The sequence below is a fragment of the Meleagris gallopavo genome, chromosome 16 (genome assembly GCF_905368555.1).
Source record: "Meleagris gallopavo chromosome 16, MGAL_WU_HG_1.1, whole genome shotgun sequence".
In the NCBI taxonomy this organism is placed as follows: Eukaryota; Metazoa; Chordata; class Aves; order Galliformes; family Phasianidae; genus Meleagris; species Meleagris gallopavo.
In genome coordinates, this window is record NC_139419.1 from 10,894,659 (window position 1) to 10,916,457 (window position 21,799).

The 21,799-nt window shown below is 34.5% G+C and overlaps 1 protein-coding gene across 19 annotated transcripts in view; it reads right to left on the bottom strand.

The window, feature by feature from the left end:
- The window catches only part of RBFOX1 (RNA binding fox-1 homolog 1), a 755,409-nt gene that overhangs the window by 79,948 nt on the left and 653,662 nt on the right, over window positions 1-21,799 (bottom strand). For all 19 annotated transcript variants that reach the window (XM_085237541.1, XM_085237554.1, XM_085237546.1 and 16 more), the window contains 5 exons: window positions 20,440-20,583; window positions 16,332-16,385; window positions 11,681-11,773; window positions 9,920-9,980; window positions 5,608-5,661 (listed from right to left, as the gene is read on the bottom strand). In XM_085237541.1, coding sequence (XP_085093667.1) covers window positions 5,608-5,661; window positions 9,920-9,980; window positions 11,681-11,773; window positions 16,332-16,385; window positions 20,440-20,583 — 406 coding nt within the window. The remainder of the gene's footprint in view (window positions 1-5,607; window positions 5,662-9,919; window positions 9,981-11,680; window positions 11,774-16,331; window positions 16,386-20,439; window positions 20,584-21,799) is intronic.

Here is a 21,799-nt window from a genome sequence, read left to right on the forward strand (position 1 = left end):
CTTTTACTGAAAAGTATTTCTAAGTTATTATGCAACAGTCATTTAAATTCAAAGGAAGAGGCTAGAAAGATTAAATGAATCCCAGGTGTTTTTACACTCCAGAAACGCATGCTTTAATACACAGACAAAGAGAATTAGCATTAGCAAACATACTAAAACCCTCTCTTCTCTTGGGTTCTTATTTAAGTGCATGTTTATATATATAGTACTATGGTATTTCTTTATTTCTTAATTAAAAACAGCATTATACTTCTAATTTTAAAACAAACTGATGAAAGGAATCTTGTTACAAAAATCTGCCTCCTCAAGGATGACTGCTAGCTTCCAAATCCACAGCATGCTAAAAAACCCTTTAGTGTGAGTGTACGTACACAAAGTCAAAAGCACAAGCTCTTCTCCCTGCTTACATTTTAACTGATAGGAAAAAATATCCAAGCCACCTTAGAATGACATGTATGAACTATTCAAGAGACTGGACATCTACAATAGTGCTTACTGAGTTAAGACTATTTATACAGTGAAAACAACTGCTCAAATGGTGTTAGCGGAAGAAAAGCGACTATGAAGAAGAGCTGAACGAATATAGAGATAATTGCATTAACCACTAAGATTATTAAGGAACAGGCCCATCTCTGCTATGAGGAAAGCTCTGACAGCTCAACCTGGAGAAGAGAACGCTCAGGTGAATCTCGTCAACATATACAACTATCTGAAAAGAGATGGGAAAGAAGATAAAGCAAGGCTCACTTGAGCAGTACCCAGAGACAAGATGGTAATGGGCACAACTGGAAACACATGAGGTTCTGTCCACAAGCCAGAGATTACTTTTTTATGATCAGGGCGACTAAGAACCAGTGCTTGGAGAGGTTGTGCAGTCTCCATCCTTGGAGGTGCTCAAAAGCTGTCTGGACATGGGCCTGGGCAGCTTGCTTTAGGTGACCTAGCTTGAGCAGGGGGTATTGGACCAGATACCTCAAAACTCAGCCACTCTGTGATACTGTCCATGGATGCATATATCCTTACAATATCTTCTATTTAGACACGTAGGATGGCACTTGCAACTAGCTGCTGAAAAACACCTACAACTCCCTGACTATTCAGGAAAAATAATACGTAATTACTTACCTAAGTAAAAGGAATATGAAATCACTATTAAATGTTTGTAAATTGTGTACTATGCATATAATTAGTGGAAAAGAACCAGTACAAGTCCTTTTTTTTCCTCCAATGACAATTGAAAATTTTGGAATAGTATACTGTTTGCTGGTTATGACTATATACTTAAATTCTCTCCTGCGGTCACTCCTGTCCTCTGAAAAAACATTCTCTATATTGCTAAGTCATTCCTGTAACATCTTTTCACCCAACTTCACACACTGAAACTATCCAAAAGAAGCCTCTCACCACCCACAAACCCTAAAATATATGTTCTGACACTTGCAAGTACAAATTCTTACTGAGTCTCAAGTTATCTGCATTGAAGGACTGATCTGTCGTAGTAATTTGAGTGCAACAAAACTCTACATTTCATGAAGGAGTGGAAGAGAATGCTCAGCAATTCCGCATTTAAAAAAGAAAGGAAAGAAAAGAAAAAATGGAAGATCAGCAGTAGCTCTAAAAGGAACAAAATGGCACTTCACTTTCAGACTGCCAGAGCCTGAAATAAAGGTTGGGTATCAAGCATAAAATAAACACTGATATAAAAGGAAATAAGCAAGCAGAAATCACATTGTAACACCATCACAGAAACAGAACGCAACAACTTACAGTAAGAAAGTGCCATAGTGCTCCTAATAAAGAAATCAGTCTGAAAATCTGTCTGTTTGTCAATCACAGATGAGCATGCAAGGATGGATAACAGACACATGCTTAACACAGCACAATTATGTTTCACTATGGGATTGATTTAAAATAGGAATGATACATAAATAAATGAAAAATCTGTCCCAGTTTATACAGAGATCTTGTGATGAAATGAATCACATGGTGCTTCTTACAAATTTCTTCATTAAGACCTTCCTAACAACTTGATAAATAGTTTTTGGTAGACATATGCGGAAATGGAAATGATAACTTCATTAATATTTCTTTCTCATAAGGATAAAAAGCACCTTTAATAGTATCCTTTTATTTACTTGAAGGAGACTCTTTGGAGGTAAGACAAATTTTTAAAATTACCTATTGATTACAGTAAGTTCATACTGAAAAGTGGAATTCTTTGAAATAGTACAAATAACAGTTGTTTTGCTTTCTGTGAAATGTCATGTTAGGACATTATTGCAGACCTGGAGAAGGGTTAAAGGCATGCCTGAGAGCCAGGCCCTTGTATACCCACAGTCAGCAGATATGAGGGAGTCTTACTGGCCTCTGAATTACAACCACAGCTTTCAAATGGCACTTTGTGAACATCTTACTGTTAATCCCCGTTTATGGTACCACACAGCATGAATATCCATGTGCTTGGAGTGTTCTAATTTACTACAGGATGGGCATTTTTAAGTCAGAAAAATAGTCTTTGGAGGGCTTCTCAGGAAAAAAAAAAATCATATTTCTAAATATATAGTATATAGACCATAAGTAGTAGTCTACTTCCATTGCACCTGCTGTATATCTGCAGGTCTTCATATTTAACTGTCATACGTTCCCTCAAAAAAGTATTCTTTTACAGAAGTGTACACTCAGAGAAAAAAAGCAGAGCTGTAACGATCATGTCACTGGTCCTACTGTTTACCATTATCTTCAAGGTTTTAGATTTGATTTACATCGCGTTCCTCCCTATTTGACTTTAATTGTCTGCTTCAAGTTGTCAGGACATAACTATATCTTAGATTTGCATTGCATTAGGGGATCTTTTCCTTTCTCTATTGATCTTGTCTTATGGAGTAATTTAACTCAATTCTAATTTTCTTTTGCATGCGGGGTGCTCTTTTTCCAAGGAAGTGAGTTATGTGTATTCAAGTGGTGCATCTTATGAATCTTGTTAAGCTTTACCGCCTTATAGCCCACACTGATGGAATATTTAATCACAGAAATGAGTTGGCAGATATGATGTACAATACGGTTAAGCCTTGCGGCGTGTGTCTTCACCAGCAATTGAGAAACGGGTGAATTTACCATTCATCAGTGCCATCCTGACAGCTTTGTATAACCTTCTGGGTTTTTTTTTTACTTATTTATGAAGATTAAAGGTACTTTAAATCAACAGTTTCTCTGGAAATATTTCATCTTTATTTCAGAAGTGGCCAAATTTTTCATCATTTATTAGAGCAGAAGAAATTTCTTGCATGGTCTGTGGAATAGATGGTAGCACTTCAACATGAAAGTGTTCGAGACAATAATTAAACCAAGTAACTGTAACTTAGACTATCTTAAAAAATCACATTTCTAAATTTAAAATCTTCAAAAGTGAAACTGCTTTTTTTCCAGGTAAGGTGGGTGGATGCATAAATAAAGATATGCCACAGCATTCCATTATGGCATACGAGAACTGATTCATTTTCTAATGACTTTAAGACTTGTGCACAGTCTTTTTTTTGTTTGTTTGTTTTAATCTAAACTGCTTAAAGGAATCTTTAAACACCTGTGAGACAAAAGCTTATTTCAGTCATTATAGAAAAGATGCAAAATAAAAAGGCCTGTGTACGTACACAGAAAAAAATACTGAAATACATTAGGTATCCCGGATAGAACTTTCTGCATAGGTGTGGTAGAGTGCATGCCATAATTCATAAAATTAAATTAATACTCTTCTAATGGTAATTAAAGATTCTCATTAAGAAGGGCAAACACCTCCCTTGCGTTGGCAATAAAAATGCACTTGGGAGGTTATACAAAAAAAAAAAAAAAAAAAAATCAATAACCTGCCATTTTATAATTAAAAGAAAAAATAAATGTTAGGAAAAAATCCAGTAAATTAAGAAAATTACCTTCAGGAGAGATTGAAAATATTGATTTTAATTTACAAACTATGTGAACTCTTCATGCCCTACTTCATGACACAATTATAAGTCAGACTGTTAATTCTGCATACGTATTAGAAAATTGATTACTGTACTATGGGAATATTATTATATTTGTCATTAACACAAAGTCATTTATATAAAATGACTAATAACTCTGACTTTCTAATTTAGGCAGGTTCAGGGTTGGTTCACCAACTGCTCAAACAAGATCAATTTTAAATTCCTGTTTTCAATGTAGGCATACATCAAAGAAGGAAACAAATTCTGCCTGCACCAACTATTGCTCTTCCATGAATACCAGCTTAGTGCTTTTATTATTCTTTCATAACCAATGCCCCAATTTGTATTGTTTATCTATTTCAATAGTTGGTACTGCACATATTACAGGCAGCTTCTTTAAAATAAGAATTCGTTTATAACAGTAGTTCTTGTTGAAGTTCCCTGAACTAACCAAACATTTTCAGCTTTATCCAGTGGAGGCTTAAGTATATACAAGGATGGAGATTCCCTAGCATCTGTAGGCAATCTCTTTGCATGCTTAACCACTGTTAGTGAAAAACGTTTGCCTAATACCTATTGGAAACTTCCCTTGTTTCAACTTGCTGTAACAAATGCATTGTACAATTATTTACTTCTTTAGTTTTCATTACCTATGTTTGTGACAATGGATTAATATTTTTGTGTTTTAAAATATGAACTGAAATTTTATCCTCTCTACCGGAGAAGCGTATACACACCCAGGCACACAACTAAAAAAAACAAAATGGAAAAACAAAGTTTCTCAGTGCTTCCCATGAAATTCAAGGAACATTTTATGTGATTTGGGAACTTAAGAAAGGAAAACAACTACTATACAACCTATTAGAAACATTTGGAGCTACAGGGATCATTTCTCCCTAAGTTATAAACTATTAGTTAAAAAAAAAAAAAAAAAAAGGCATTTTTGGATTTTCTACAGGCTACAGGTGGGATTCAAGTTCTTCTATAATCAAATTGATTTTGGTGTACACCCACATTTTCAGTGCTGTTGCAGCAGTATATTTACAAATTGCTGCTAGCAATGGAAAAAGAAAAAGGCTAAATTTCATCAACTAAAAGTTGTAACACGGATTAGAATTGTCTTAATGAAGTCTTGAAAGATGATATATATTACAAATACAAACATTTAAAAGACTGATTAACTAAACATAAAATTTAAAGAAAAATGTTCAAGAAAAAATTAGGAATGGAGTTCATAATTCTATACATTTGAGTGAATATCTGTATTCCATATATATATTTACATATTTACAGATAGATATTTTTTGTTGTTGTCTAAGCTCAAGTAATTTATGATACCAAATGGCTGTACTGGAATATAAAAATAAAATGAATGAACTATAAAATAAAGTATAAAATAACTAAAAAAATCTCATATAAGGCTGCAATAATGCAGTTCATGTTTTGCTATCCAAGAAAAGATACTCTTATATCCTCTACATATTATTATTCCCAGGTAACTGTCAGAACCTTCTTAATAAATCTGCAAACAAGTAGCAGGGAGCATAAGTTAAACAAAGAAGTCAAACCTCACACCAAATGTTCAGTCTGCACTTATACATATTTAAATAAAACACAGCACCGACAATTGCAGTTTAATTCTTACCTGCATAGAATTCTGGACTATAAACCGCACCAACAACTGGATTTAATTTCCAGCCTGCAGCAAACATAGAAACATAACAGAGTTAATATTGCAATTACTGATAATAATAATGTATTGTTTTTTTATTCTTCTTTTTTTTTTTTTAATAGAAACACACATAAAATGCATTCAAGGTCATTTTAATAAAAGTTTTATAGATGTCTTAGATCACTGATCTTTAATATCAGAATATTCTGATTCTCAAGTATGGAAACAAGTAATGAAATAAATCATTATCCAGATATTTCAGTATTACAAGTAGTACTGGAGCAAATTATCAGGTGAACTAGCTTAGTCGAAATGCACAGTTACCATGGTCTTACTGCCTTAAGTTATGCAATTACAACAGAACTAGTTCAGGTATCGCTATATCATGTAATAACAGAGTAGATCAGTTCTTTTTCATTGCTCTAAATCTCCAGTTACACACTAGTGAGGCCAAAACAGCTCATTTGCTGGACACAGGGTACTTCTGCTAAGCGTGCGTTAGCGTATATTACAAGGCAATAAAATGAGCATTTTCATTCTACTTTAGATAAAAAATGAAAGTGTAGGCACTGTAAAGAACAGTCCACCGTGACAGAAAAGATAACTGTGCACTGTGTGAACCCAGTCAAATGCCAGAGACACTTTTTTTCCAAATTGAATTTGTACTTCAGACTCTCTGCACTGAAATGGCACTACACAGTCATGTATCAGAAATGACTATACAACCTGTGTGTACAGGTGGCATATTATGATGAAATAGCTGGCTTATATGAAAATGCTCCAGTCATGTTCTGCCAACCTCTTACAATGGCCAATATAGACAGTGCCTTTGCTTTAAATAACCACTGTCCTACAGCTGGCCTAGAAGCAAGCCAGAACCAAGGGGTGTTCTGTGCCATCTGTTCAGGCAACACTCCAAAGAATTGCTGTTGAGTCCTTATATGTGATGCTGCTCTTCCAGGCACACGGGGCACACGGCTTTGCTGTAGAAACAGGGCCTGTGTTCAAAGTGCACATGATGCTAAAGATAGCAATGTTGTAGGAACTTGTGGAGAACTTGTAAGATGACCCTATACAGTCATCTAAAAAAAGTACAGATTAAATGTGCTAAAAGCAAGGAAATAATTACATATTGCACAGTAGAACAAGCTTTGGTAGGAAGTGGGGCACAGCAACATAGAAAGGATTATTTTTACTTTTTAGAGCAGACAGGTATGCATTGCCTGAGGAATGCTTTGGTGGGAAGGAAGCCCTGAGACACTGTTTGCTTTCTTCCTGTTTGCATCCAGAACAAGAGGAAAGTGAAGCGAGAGGGAAATTAACTGCACTAATTGTCACTAGTTCTGATTTTGAATTTAAGTTTAGATTACCAGAAGTCTCAAATACAAGATACTGCAAATATTCCTCATCTAATCTCTGTGCCATGTTTCTCATTCGTTGCTGAGGTTCTCTCAATCTACTTGCACCTAATTCTCTATTCCCCATGACTTTGGAAGAGCAACCTGAACTGATGTAACATGAGCATCAGAAGAATGCTAAAAAAAAATATCTAGAAATTACAACCGTGAGCAGGATAGGTTGGAACATCTAAAATTTATCAAGTGCTTTTGTCAGCAAGTAGAACTCTTGACTCTGAATTCATGCACAATGAAGAGGCAGTTCTATCTCTGAAGCACATCCAAAATCATCTCATCTGTGAACAAATTCACACCAAAAAGTCCCACTAGAAACTGACCATTTATGAACTGTTCATTCCAGGAATTGTCCGAAGTCAATGGAAAGCATATTTATTTCAAAAACCACCTAGCACATAAGAGCAAACTGCTTATCTGAATGAAGCTGCATATATAAAAAAAAATATTAAAAAAAAAATGTTGAGATTTGTTTTGCTTTTAAGTCCATTGCCTTTAGCAACCATATTAACAATACAAGCCCAGTTATCAAGCAACCAGCAATACCCAGGAATGAAAGGCAAAATGGAGTGCATTTTATTTTCAAATTCCAATAAGCACTAAGGCCTTACATGTTGTCATTTAACCATATGTGCCAATAACGTGTCAGTCACAACATACACTTTGAAAAATGAAGCCACCTACTAATGAAGAACTGGTTCAGAAGAAAGACACAAAGAAAAAGTCTCTGGCTATCTTTCTCAGAAGCATCTTTCAGACGCTAGGCTCACAGAAGGCTCACAGAAAAATTACCTTTATTTTTTTTCATTTTTAAAAACAAGAGTGATCTTTAATAATCAGCTTTAGCACTGGTTAATTCCTGACAAGAGAGTAAAGAACTGGGATCTCAAAACGACAGGATAATGAATAATAGAAACACTGTTTAAACTGAACGGAACGTACTCCACATCTACACTTTATTCTTTGTCAGTTGTAACAACTGTGCTAGAAGAACATGGTTCTACTTGTGGATTTACTTCAGGGCACTTGAGACAATAAAAAAAAGTTATAAAAGTAAGTATCTATGAACTACAACTAGTCTGTTATATAACCACCCATCAAAAGGTGAATATCAGACAAGAACATCCTGCATCTGCATGCACCCTTGGATGTATACATTCGCAAACAAAGTCTAATTTTCAGGCACTTAGGAAGATGCTTCACAGTTCTGCTGGAGATCTCAACCAGATAGAACAGGCTGGAGAATCACGGATACAAAACACTACAAGTGAGTAACACTAAACAGCAATTTATCTAGTTTTGGATATAAATAAAGGACAATGTGTGACACAAGTAACCCAGCAGTGCAGAACACAAAGGTGAATCTTCCTTAAAATCAGATTCCTAAAATCTCATTTCCAGCATGACCATCCACCAACACTATGAGTAATGTGCTACCGATAAGCATTTTAGCTTTAGCATAATATGCATACAAAAATATATATCATCATTGATATCAATTCTACTTTTATATTTTTATGATTACAGTATAGCAGGCTAAGTTCACAGTACCTGTCATATGCATAAATTTAATAGCTTTTTATTGTAACAAAATCTTGCTTTGTGATCCAGTCAAGCTTCATGTCTCTCTTGTTAGATTCACTGAGATGTTTTAAAGTCAGTAATAACGGAGGAGATTTCCCATCTGCATCATTTGGCAAGTTACACATTTACATACAAAATGAGGAAGAAAACACTTTCTGAAAAATCATTAGGTATTTCAAGACTCTTCTTCTCCATATCATTATAACTTGTTCAATTATTGCACGTCAAATGAAAACTGTCACTTTATTTTTACCACATTAGGAAAAAAATATGACTCTCTAAATAAAAAAAATGAAGTCACCGTTCGCCATGGTTTTTAAAAAAATCGCAGTAATGAATGCTCAAATACAGAAAATAAGATTCATTATATTTCAAAACAGTAAAGAGTCTAAGCTAAATGTGGAAATTGTTATTGCTGTATATGCAGATTTCATCTGCTTTCTACTGGATGGGAAAAGCTAAATTAAATTGGAAAGCAAATAATTACAGCTACACATTCTAGTAAAACAGGAAAATGTAATTGCAATTTACTTCAATTGATGTATTATTGTTTGACGATGAGTTAGGAACTTGTTAGCATTTTCTGAACTAGCAAGAGCAAATAACTTCTGGAGGAATACATTTCTCTGTTGCCAGAGAAAACATTTCAGAAAAAATTTCAAAATGTTTTGTCTCCAAACACCTTGAATATCCATAGATTACGTTTTTATCATTAATTTAACTTTTTAGATCAGTATGAGAATAACTTTTCTAAGCAACTGAGAATTTAGATTACTCCATGGAAGAAAGGCTGGAGTCAGCATTCAATTGCAAGTTGCCCTTTACTTTTAACTAAGCGCATAAGGAAGACAAAAGAAATATCTTTGCTCAGATACGTGACTCAGTATTATAAAGGATCTCATGCCTGACAGAGGCATTCTTCCTCCACCATCCAAGAAAAACTGAATCCTTTGATCAGTTTGTTTGTTACAACATTAACACCACACAAAGCTAGAAGACAATAATGCTACCGGGTGTATTTTCCCTATACAAAAACCACTGTGGTTAAACTCGCAGATTCCAGACAGGCAAAACGCTCCACGTTATGCCCATCCTTGTGAACTTCCATTAATTAAGCCCAGCCATAATGTGTTTTCTTCCTGGGTTGCTGGATAAAGCGTGAGCCCAAGGAGATGCAGAGGATGCAGAGTGTGACACTTCATCCGTAGATGAGTCCACCCACCCACCGGAAGAGTGAGGTTTCACATGCACTGACATAAAAACCACACAGTGAGATATCATGCACTTACCATTCGTGTAAGGGTTGACGGTCTTTTTATTTGTCATTACACGTGCTGTTGCATTATTTACCTAAGCACATAGAACACTGGATTAGAAAGGGTTACAAGGATAGCCTGTGGTATTATTAAATGCATGCATTATCATTGCTATTAGTCATGTAAAAAATAAAATGCAATTTAATTTATAGAAGGCAACAGGTGCATAACAAAATCATACTATTTATAATTACATTTACTTTCATAACCATTTTAACTTACAAATCATTTCAATAAAGCAAAGTCATATCATTTAAACTTTAATAAAAAGACATTAAAAGCAAATTAAAAGGTACTGCATAATTTAAGACTTAAGAGCATGCTAGTATTCCATGATAACACTGATACAATAAATATTCAAAACAGAAAAAAAAGATCATATGAAGGAACATGCAGTGGAGTAGAAGGGAAATAGACAAGGTACAAGGAAACAAAGAAAATGTCAAAAAAAGGGACAAACGAATTTTAGCAGTGTGCAACATAACCCTTTAGAAGAGAAGTACCATTGGAAAAGCAACATCTAGCATTCAACACTTGGAACAAGAGCCTTTTTCATTGCAAGAATTAACAAAATCATTCAAGCTTTAAAATCACAGCTAACAAAAGGATAAAAAGAGGGTGCATTATTTAACACAATATGGAGTTAACAATCTGAGTAAGATGTGCACGAAGTCATATCCTCAATCCAATCAGTGCCTCCCAGGCTTGCTTAAAACGTACACTCAATTACAGGCGTACCAATATAGAAAAAAATGTAGCATCAAGAAAACTTAATACAACAAGTCAAAAAAATTCACGTGGTATATCAGCGCTAAATACGTGAAACGGCAGATGGACTTCTCCACTTACCATTCAGCACCATCGCCAGCATGGGTATGTATACAGTTACCATGGTTACTGAGAGTTTGGTGAGGGCCCTAAGCGCTACCGTCGAAGGGGGAAAATGAAAAGGCAAAATATGCAACATCTTACTCAAAAGACGACAGCATTTTCAATTGGTATTTTTTTTTTTTTTTTTTTTTTTTTTTAATTCTAACAAATACGACTGAGGCAGTATTGAAGGGGATCCAGTGGTACTAAAATGAGTTTCTATTGTTTCTTTAATAGATACGAATGGCTCAGGCCATCTAGCCAAAGGAGCCTGATGGTTTCAATAAAAACGAAATCTTAAAATCGGTCCATCTCTAGTCTGCCTTTGTTTCTTTTTCTTGTACATCTTTTGGATGCTTCTTTTCCAATCTGAATTTTTTTGAAAGCCACTGTGGATCCCGCATCAACCCTGCAGAAAAAAATAAAAAAATAAAAAAACAAAACCAAAACCAAAACCAAAATCAAAAAACAACTTTTTGTTTGTTTTTGTTTTGTCTGTCACACAGTTTTTTTTGTTGTTGTTCTCAATTTTTGCTGTTGTTGGCTGATTTTTTTTGGGACTCTACTGCACCCATTGATTCACAAAATGTCCAAAATAATAACTTCAAAATATTAAAGATTTTTTTTTTCTCCAATTCCACCTTTCAGCAATAATGATAATAATAATAATAATTACAAAAGAAATAATAATAAAAAACCCAAGTAAGGCCAGATTCTCTCTCTTTATATATAAATATATATATAAACAATGGGAAGGGGAAAGGGGAGCACACAGAAGACACCAATGATGCATCTGAAACAACAAATGAGAGTGAAGCAGACATTTATAAAAAAGATGAAAAGGAAAATATTTTGAACATGCACCTCGATTTTACGGCCCTCTACCACGGTGCCGTGTAATTTCTCCCTCGCCCTGTCCGCATCAGCACTATTTTCGAAAGTTACGAAACCAAATCCCTGCATGCAGGAGGGAGAAGGGGGGAAAACAACATGCACATTATTATTTCAGTCAACGACCACTTGTTTGCTTATGTTCTCTCTCTTTAATTTAATATTTTCTTGTCCTTGCTTCATTTCTGTAACATGCAAATTAGAAAAATTATAATTGTATTGAGATGTGCAATAAATAAGCGACAAATGTGAACAAATTTTTTCTGTTATCAATTACATAATACCCTCTGAGAAGTTCAAAGAATGATACCAAAAATACCTTTCTATGTGTCACTACAGAGGAAAATAAATCTAACAATAAGAAAATTAAAACAAAAGAAATTACAGTGTCTTCACATAGAAAAAAAAATGAACTAATGAGAAAAGAAAATGAATCACATTTTAACAGCATGCAGATATCTCAACAAAATAAAAAACATGTGCACAAAATTCAACACTGAATGTCAATATACTCTAAAACATTGCCTACTTTATCATGCTGTTGTGATCATTAGAAACACTGTTCCCATGCAACACTAGGGTAACTTAAACTTTTTTCAAACTATACAGCCTTTACTTATTTTTTTATAAAAACAAAAAAAAAAAGAAAAAAAAGAAAAAAAAGAAAAAAAAGAAAAAAAGAAAAGAAAAGTAAGCCACCAACAAAAGTACTCTCAGAACAAAGAATAAAACTTCCTTGTATTAACAGATCAAATAAAATCACATGATGTGAATAGAAAAATAAACTCTGGTAAAGGAATAAAAATGAAAACGCTTTGAGTAACTTTAACTGGTTTATTTACTATTTCTATATTTTACTTTCCACATGCAACTGCTAGTACTCCAGAATCCCATGTTAATGAGACAGGAGAACACTCAACTAATATGAAATTCTCCCCAGGACAAATACTTCACTTTATAATATTAGGCTAAGCAAACATTTCCAATCCTACTAAAATTATTTTTATTATGCTAAGTTAAACTAAGCATTGTTTACAAATATTTCATGTAAAAATGTTGTAAATACTTTACAAAATCAGATATCATAAAGCATTTTAGAAACATACACCAACCCTTTGAAGGAATTGTTACATTAGCACTACAACGCTTTTGCAACCTTTCTTGAATAAGCTCAAACTTCTATCACCCTGAATGCTTCATAATTACAAACACCTGCAAGCTGTACATGGCCATATTTTTAATTAAAGCATTGCTGCATTTATTTGAAGTCGTATTACAACCTTCTTCTTCAGTATTACTTAAAATTTGCTTTTGTTTTGTTGCTCAACTGTAAGCCATGCATCGTATCTATCATACTGAGGTTGGCAGTCTTGCACGCAGCAAGGGGATTGGAGCTTGATGACCCTTGAGGTCCCTTCCAACCCAAGCCATTCTATGATTCTATGATATCTCCTCAAGCTTCATCCTCCCTTTCATCCTCATTCTGCAGAACGTTCACTGAATTTGAGGGGTCAGTGTTCTACCTATCATTTATACGGTGAGTGAAAAAAAGAGGACAAAAGGAGGATACTTATGCTTTTCATTGCAAATAGATAGCTAAGACAAAACTAAGTATTAACACATAAAACACTGAGGAAAAATGATGGACATGAACTACAAAAATAATGCATCGACAAAACAATTTGGAGAAACTGGCAGGATTGTTACACAGCTGTTTGCCTTATTTTGCCTACTAAAAGACCATACTGATGCATGCGAGTTTATAACATAGGAAGAGATTTCCATACAGTAGCAGTTTCTATCCCGTTATCTCCAAAGTAGTTTAAACGTGTAGAACATTGCTCTTCTTATTTTTTATTTATTTTTATTTTTCTTCATTTTAAAGCCACACTGAAGACTGAGCTCGCGAAGGCTCCATCAGCATTCTCAGACTACATGACACCACGTATTTTCTCCACTCTACCCTCTGCAATTTTAAGACAAAGCCATGATCACAAGACAATGAGCACATCATTATTTTTCCAGAAAAAAATAGTGGTCCTCAAGGGAAAGTAAATACTCTTCCTCTGTATTACTCCCTACGTTTTCGATGCCTACACAGACCTTACTTTAAACTCTAAATATTTATTTCCTCATCACTGCTACCCCAAAACTAAGAAAACACTAAGAACACTAAGAAAACTTCACAACAGAAACCACTGCTGAAACCAGCAATGGAGTGAACCTATTTCCACACAGTTCCATACATCTTTGCTTTTCTCCATCCTTGCTGCGGAACAATCCCCCTTCTCAATAGGGGAGCTGTTTATAAAATATAGAATCATTCTCACTAGCTCACAGTGCTACCAGTTAATTTTTTTCAAATAACTGAATGGAAAGAAAAACCTAATTATATTAAAAAATTGCAAAGAGATAAAAAAAGTGGAGCTACAAGACAAGACAAGAACTTCAAAGATTCTGAAATAAATACCCACTGTATTTTTTTCAATGTTTTGCTATATCTCACACTATTGAAATTAAGATTTTATTTTTTTATGCAAATGTATAATTTTACCTAGATTACCTTGAAATTCAGCCACCAACCGAAGATTTGTTCATCCCATATTTAAATAGGTGGACAAACATATTAGCATGCATTTCACATGCAGCTGATTCAACAGTTAATTTGGCTTAGCATACTATATATTTTACTAACCGGTAATATAAATTTCTTCACTTTATTTTTAAGTCTGTCAAATGACTTAAAAACAGACAAGTCTGTTGGACAAATCTCCGTTTTATTTTAGGAGATGCATCGGAGCTGCTGTTATTTGAGAAATAGCTGTTGCTGTAATATACAGCAATTGTATACTAATACATACACACCAAGAGATTTATGCCAGTATACATGTAGTATATAGATAGCTGTCTAGAACACTGATATACAGCTGCTAGCTTTTGTACTCAAACTTACTGAGATCACTCAGTAGCCCTTTCAGATTCAGTGGGATTGATGTTTTAGAAGAATATAGATAAGAACCGCTAGGAACAGGACTTTAATCAGACGCATCTTAAATCCTACAGAAGAACTTGAAGTGATCAGATAAAACCCAAACATACTCTTGCTGTTCATGACATGTTTTCATTATTGACATGTTTTCACTACTGTAGGATCACTAGAGAAAACCCTCAGTTTAGAAATATTCCCCACCTCCCCAAAAGACAAATTTATGCTGTCTGATGCATCAGACAGCAACCATGGAGGCTGAAAGTCCTGTGTATGCAAGATTTAATGGCTGAAAAAAGGCATAACCTACCACAAATTCTACTCATTTCCACCCAGAACCAATTGAAGGTGGCAAGTGCAGGATGTCATTTGAAATTCGTAAAACTATCTGGTAGGAACAGGTTCTTCACAATCAACATCTTTTGCAAAAACTACGCAACCTTCATAATGTAAAGATGATATGTTTCAGCCAACATAGGAGATTATCACCAACTTGAAAAGACCACCTTGTAAGCCATTAATTTCCATAAGTTTTGGTTGCTTAGTGAAGAAATAATTAAGTGTTCAAATTGAGTTTGGAGTGGTAGGCAAGAGAATTAATTAATGAATGTCAGAATAATTCTGGAATATGGACCAGAAAACTTTAAGTATTCTATTAAAGAAAGAGGAAGGATGAGAGAAGGGATAGCCTTAAATATAGAAATTAAATACTAACACATAAAAGGAAAAAAAATTAAAATGTATCTGATTTAAGAGAAATTTATGATATATGTTTCATCTTAAAAGATGTAAGATTACAGAATAATGGGAAATAATTACTACTAATAAATCATATATAAGAGTTGCTGGCAGACTGAAACATTAGCAGTCAAACATGACAGTTTTCTAACATGAGAGAAAAAGTAAAAAGATAGCATGCATATGCCATACACATAAACTCTTATACTGCAGCTGATATCATAGGTGAAACATACTGCGAAATTGGCTACTGCTTCGAACCAGATAATGAAGATGATGCAGGCATAATCATTCTGACTGATTTCTAAATATAGAGTATATTGTTTGAATTGAAGGCAATGTAAATTTCAGAAAAAAAAATTAAAATGTTTTCAGTATAATGAGAACCTTTTTAATCAAATAAAGGATTAAACATTCAAAGGGTTGGTGTACTAAGCTTTTACTAAAGAGGAAAACATCTGCAATTAAATAATCTGAAACGATCATATTTTCTCACTTGATTACTGAACAAGATAGTTAATAGGTATTATTATTATCTTTCATTTCAATAGGAAAAAAACTACACTAATACAAACTCACCTAAAAATATCTTTAAGTATGGACTCATCTTATAAAATATACATGGTAACGATAATTGAATAATAAAGAAAGCAGTTATCAACATTCCCATAAAACAAGTGACAGTTTCAAGTAGTTAAAGTTACCTCTTTTAAAATATATAAGATGAGTCCAACGATTTTCTTTCTGCTTACCAAACTAAATCAGAATGTGCTTTTCAATAACACAGGCTTTCAGATCTTACTTATTTTTTACATTAGCGCAGTTATTTCCTTTTATTCATTATAAGTATATTCAACAAACTAAAAAAAAAAAAATCTTTGGATGAATTAAACGGCTTACCTTTGAGCCTCGCTCATTAAAAATAATTTCAACATCTAAGATTTTACCAAATTGCTGCAAAGAAATAGAAAAGTTACATGAAAAAAAAGATAATTTAATCAATTCTATCATTAGTAGTACAAACATTTGTTGCAGAAATTGATGCACTGTATCAAAAAGTTAAAGAACATAAACTCAAGGATAGTCAAGCACCAGAAAAGACACACTGAAGAGTAGTCAATACCATTAAATCAGGTACGTCACGTCTCTATGATACCATATATTCATTTATGAATTTAAAATTTATTGAGATGTTCTGACAGTCATCATTGAACTGTAAACACACTGAATTGAGAGTCTGAAATTTCTTTCATTACTGTTGCTTTTCTTTTCAGATAGTAGGTTACTTCTTGGTGATTCATCCTGTTCAATTGCCACCCATGGTTTTTCAAAAATGTAATATGCTATTGGATTAATTTAAGCGGTGTATGATAAAATATCACTAGGAAGACAAGATTAATGGCCGGATAAACACTGTTACCCTCTGGTCAGCACACCCTTCAAAGAACCTGTGTTTCAGAAGATTTTTTGCTGTTGCTTTTTCCAGAACAGGTTTGTGCTTTACAGGAACAGGATGGAATCAATAGGAAATTTTGTCACTAGCTTCAAGGGAGCGAGGATTTCTCCTCACCACTGCTGGAAAGGGATATCCTTTATTCCCTGCGTAATTCTTGTCTTCCTAAAATGTAATTTGGCAAGCTAGAATAGATAATTATGTGCTAAGGAATTTTCCTCAGTAGGGGGCTTTATTATAATATTATAATATTAACTCTTAATTCCATTGATCTTACAATAGCACAGTCATCTAGGCATTGCTCATTCACACAAAACCTGACCAAATATTTGACTCACACAACATTTAGTTAGAGTTACTTTTGTAGATGAGACATTTTTGGGATGTGACATTCCAGTACATCAGTGGGTCATTTCTGTTTTTTCTTATGTCATTAACATGCTCTACTGATCGACATTAACACTAGTAAATGACATATACAGTGATTAAACAAAAAGGCAGAAATTAGAGGCAGACAAATGAAGAACAATCTATCAGCAGTGCAAGGAACTGCAGAAATCAACCAGTACTGCAGTTTTTTAAGATACAACAAACACAGGATAGAAAGGATAGCACTTCTTTACTTCATAAGTGGTTTCGTCTTAGTTACAAAAATCAACCATCATTTGTTATCCCTTGGCTTATTTTACGTTCTTGTATTCACAATCTAGTTAACTAACATTCTAACTGCTATTTTAGCCTATAAGTAGACAGTGGCTGTTTAAACAATTCCTTCTCTGCAGTATTCATGTCAATATAAAAAAAATAATCTGCCATGTGCATAACACAATCAAGATGCAGCATTATCATTTCACTTTGGATATTTCATTACTCTCACACTTGCAGAAATTTAATTTTTCCATCGCACCAGAAGCTAAAGTTTTTTAAGTAAGTCTAAAGAAGCTGGAAAACTCCAGCCACCCTATCTCAAGAACTAAGACACAAATATTGAGAAGAAATGCAATTTTTATCATTTATAAATATAAATAACTGTCACAGAGTTCACTAAAATTCCTAAACTTTTTTTTTTTTTTTTTAAATGTGCTTTCAAATAAAATAGATCTCTTTTACTTGGTTTAGGTTAAATATTTTTTTCCCCCCTCTAGAATGTTAATTTCTAGAGGATTAAAGGGAACTTACTTGCAGCAATTCAGGATACAGGAACACAGACACCATGATTTCTCAATACCATAACAGGATCCTTTTTTCTAGTGAACAATTCCTTTATTTCATACAAACAAATACTAGGAACATCTTAACACACGCAAAAAGACATGAGACGAATTTAAGTCTGAGCCAAACACGAGAGATCTAGAGAAAGATAATGGCAAGTAGTATGAGGGCTGCTCCCAAAGTAATGCCTCCTATTTTACTGTGTTGGCCTACAATGGATTTTGGTGGGAGGGCAGCAGAAGTTGAACCTTCCCATCAATATTCTGTGACATTTTGATGCATTGTGACAAATGGCAGCAGAGAGGCACCCTGATAAAATGGCATCTGACGTGGAAGTGTATATGAAGCAGATATGTGTCACTGAAACCCTTCATGAAAAAAAAAAAAAAAAAAAAAAAAAAAAGGCACCCACCAACATTTATCAACACTTGCTGAACATTTATGGAGACCCAACAGTGGATGTAGCACAATGAGGCAGTGAGTGGTGCATTTTAGCAGTGGAGAGAGTTATGTGAAAGACAAGCCGTGTTCTGGACTGCTATACATGGCTATCAACCCACAAAATGAAGAACATCATGGCCAGCTCTTCTAGGTGAATTGATGTAGTACAATCTGAGAACTGTGTATGGGGCTGAATATTGGCTTCAATGCATTGGAAATGGTGGCAAGGTTGAAATATCACTAAGTTTGTATCATCCCACAAATGCTTACACAGGAACAGAAAGAATACCGTACAGAAGTTTTTCAAGACCTGTTGATCCAGTACAAGGCTGAAGGTTTGTTTCCTGTATCACTGCATCACATCATTATTGGTAGTGAGATGCAGTGTCACCATATAAGCCGAAATCAAAACAGCAGTCCACCGAGTAGCGACACGCAAATTCCCCACTGAAGAAATTCAAGATAGAGCTTTCAGTGGATAAAGTGATATGTGTTGTCTTTTGTGACAGGAAAGGATTTATCTTCTGGTTTTCATGGAACCTAGACAAACCATCAACTTTGACCGGTACATCATGATGCTGACAAGGGCTTACAAAATCAGACCAGAAAAGAAGATAACCTTTCTCTTGCAACACAGCAACTCCAGGCCCCATGCCAGTTTATAGACCATGGAACACACTGCCAGTTTTAGTTGAACTGTCCTACATCCACCATATGGCCCAAATTTGCTGCCTTCTGACTTCTATTTCTTTGGACCAATGAAAGATGTGCTGTGTGGACAACATTTCCCTAGTGAAAAAAACATCAACTGCAAAACAGTGTGGCAGCTCCACTGGTGCATATTTTTTTGATTGCAGCAAGAGGGCTCTCTTTCATCGCTGGACAAAATGCATAGTTAATTGCAGTGAATATGTTAAAAGAACAGTGTTTAGCAGCTGATAATTTGCTCTATCAAATAGTGCAATTATGTTATTTGTAGCTGTTATAGTTTCAATTGAAATAAATAGAAGGCATTACTTTTGGAGCGACCTATGTACTTTATGTTGTGCTACGTAACATGAACTCTACCACAGAAGAGATATAAGTTTTAGTGAGTCAGAAAGAAGAAAGCAAGAGATACACAAATACTTGGGAGTACTTGTTTAGAAAAGGAAAATCTGTGTTCTAATAGCTGCTCAAGTACTATTTCCAGATTTTACTTAATAAGTTTTCAAAAATAAACCTAATAGTTCTTGGAGCAGGGAGAAGAAACCAGGTCTAACCTCTCCATGGTTATGAGCCTAGAACTGATGGCACGTATGAGACGTGTGAAACAGCCAATGCACATGAAGGTAGCTGATGGCCTGAGCAAAAGCAAAAATTGAGAGACTTAGAGAAATATAACGTCAAAAAGTTTAGAAGCCTACAGGTCTATAATACCTATGGGAATAGGCAAGGATTCCTACACCTGGACTTCTTGCTTAAAACCAGCCCATGTCTTACTGTTTAGAGATTCAGTTCTCTTGCTCATGAGGTGAAACATTGATTACTTTATATTACACTGTCCAAAAATCAATAAATCAAGCATATAAACCCAGATGAGTACAGCAGGAGTATGCACACATTGAATATTTTTAGCCAATCTAGGTAGCTATTTTGGAATGAAATGTAGGTAGATGTTTCTGAATGAAATGTAGAACTACAAAATAAATAGAATACACTAATTTGCACGTATGATGAAATTAGAAGTTTTTTTTCCCAACTAGGACTGACAAATCAGATGTTTGGATACGACTAAATGAAAAAAGAATCTTCAGTGAAAATGGTTAAGCAGTTTAAATCATAGGTATCTCTGTCAACATTGCCTGTAATACTTCTTGCAATGCAAACGTAGAAGAGCATAGACAAAGCATTAGTACTTACACCAAACATTTGTCTAAGATCTGGATCACGGAATCTGAATGGTATATTTGAGACGTGAAGCCGTTTTGGCTGTGATTTGTTTTCTGTGTTTTCAGAAGATTGCGTCTGTTGCTGACCATCGGTCTGTGCTGCATCTTCTGTCTGCTAGAAGGGTAAAACAAAACAATGTAAAGCACGCTGCAAGCGCTTCTGCATTTTAATGTAAATAAAGTGGCGGGCTTAAATTCTCCAAACGTACTGAAAGGGACTTAAATTCAGTCAGGCAAAGGTGCTGAAGAATAAAAGAATTTGAAATGAAAATCAAATCCTTTTCTGCACCTTTCTCAGTATATGCATTTGGTGACATTTTTAATACGCATTTGGAGTAAGTCAAAGAGAATGAAGGGTATTATTTTCAGTGCTGATTTTCTTAGCTTTTTCTAAATAACGTCTCCCTATATTACAAGGCTGTTGACACTCCATGTCCAAATAACAGTGTATTTACAGCAGCAAGCTACAGACTAACAGACAAGATTAGTGCTTTCATTCTGAGGCCACTGGGATTTCTATACAGGAGGTAGGTAACACATCACATCCGAGCTGCCATTTCATAAGCAGTGCTAATGGGTACCAGAGAGTCATTTTGTCCAGATAAATGGTCACCATCATGAAAAAAGCCTTGAGTTGAGTTGTAAAAAGGAACATAAGTATAACCAGTGGAGATTTTACAGATTTTCTTTCTCACCAGAATAAGAACAATAAGAACATAGGACAGTACTTCTTACAGGGATAATGTTTCCTAGTTTTAAAATGCAGTTTTATAATAGATGGACACTGCTTTGCATTACAGTTTAACAAACAGAATCATAAACCCTTAGAGGGATTAGGCAAAACAGAAACAGTCATTCAAAATACAAAACTAACCAACACTAGTCTACCGGTATATTACAGAAATGTATGGGTTGCATTCTTTCATGATATCACATAATGTCTTATTCATCGTTGTGTGTACAGCACACATTCAGTAGAAATAGATTTTGAATAGGTCTGTAAAATCAACACAGTTATTTGCTTCTGCTGTGGTAGGAAAAAAAAAAAAAAGGAACAGGAAAGAAAGTAGACTAATGAAAGTACAGGGATCATCTTACAACTGTTACTCTATTTTCTCCATGCTTCCTCTTTCTTCTAATCATCATCTTCGAAATATTCATTTTTCCCTTGTGTTCTAATGTTACAGTTCAGTCTAAATTTGACTTTTTTATGTAGAAAAAAAAAGCCATCTCCCATTTCCTGGTGGTATCAAATTTATTTTAATGGACAACCGTTTAAGGAAAGTAAAATGGTTAAATAAAATGAACCTTACCATAGTCTTAGTATCAAT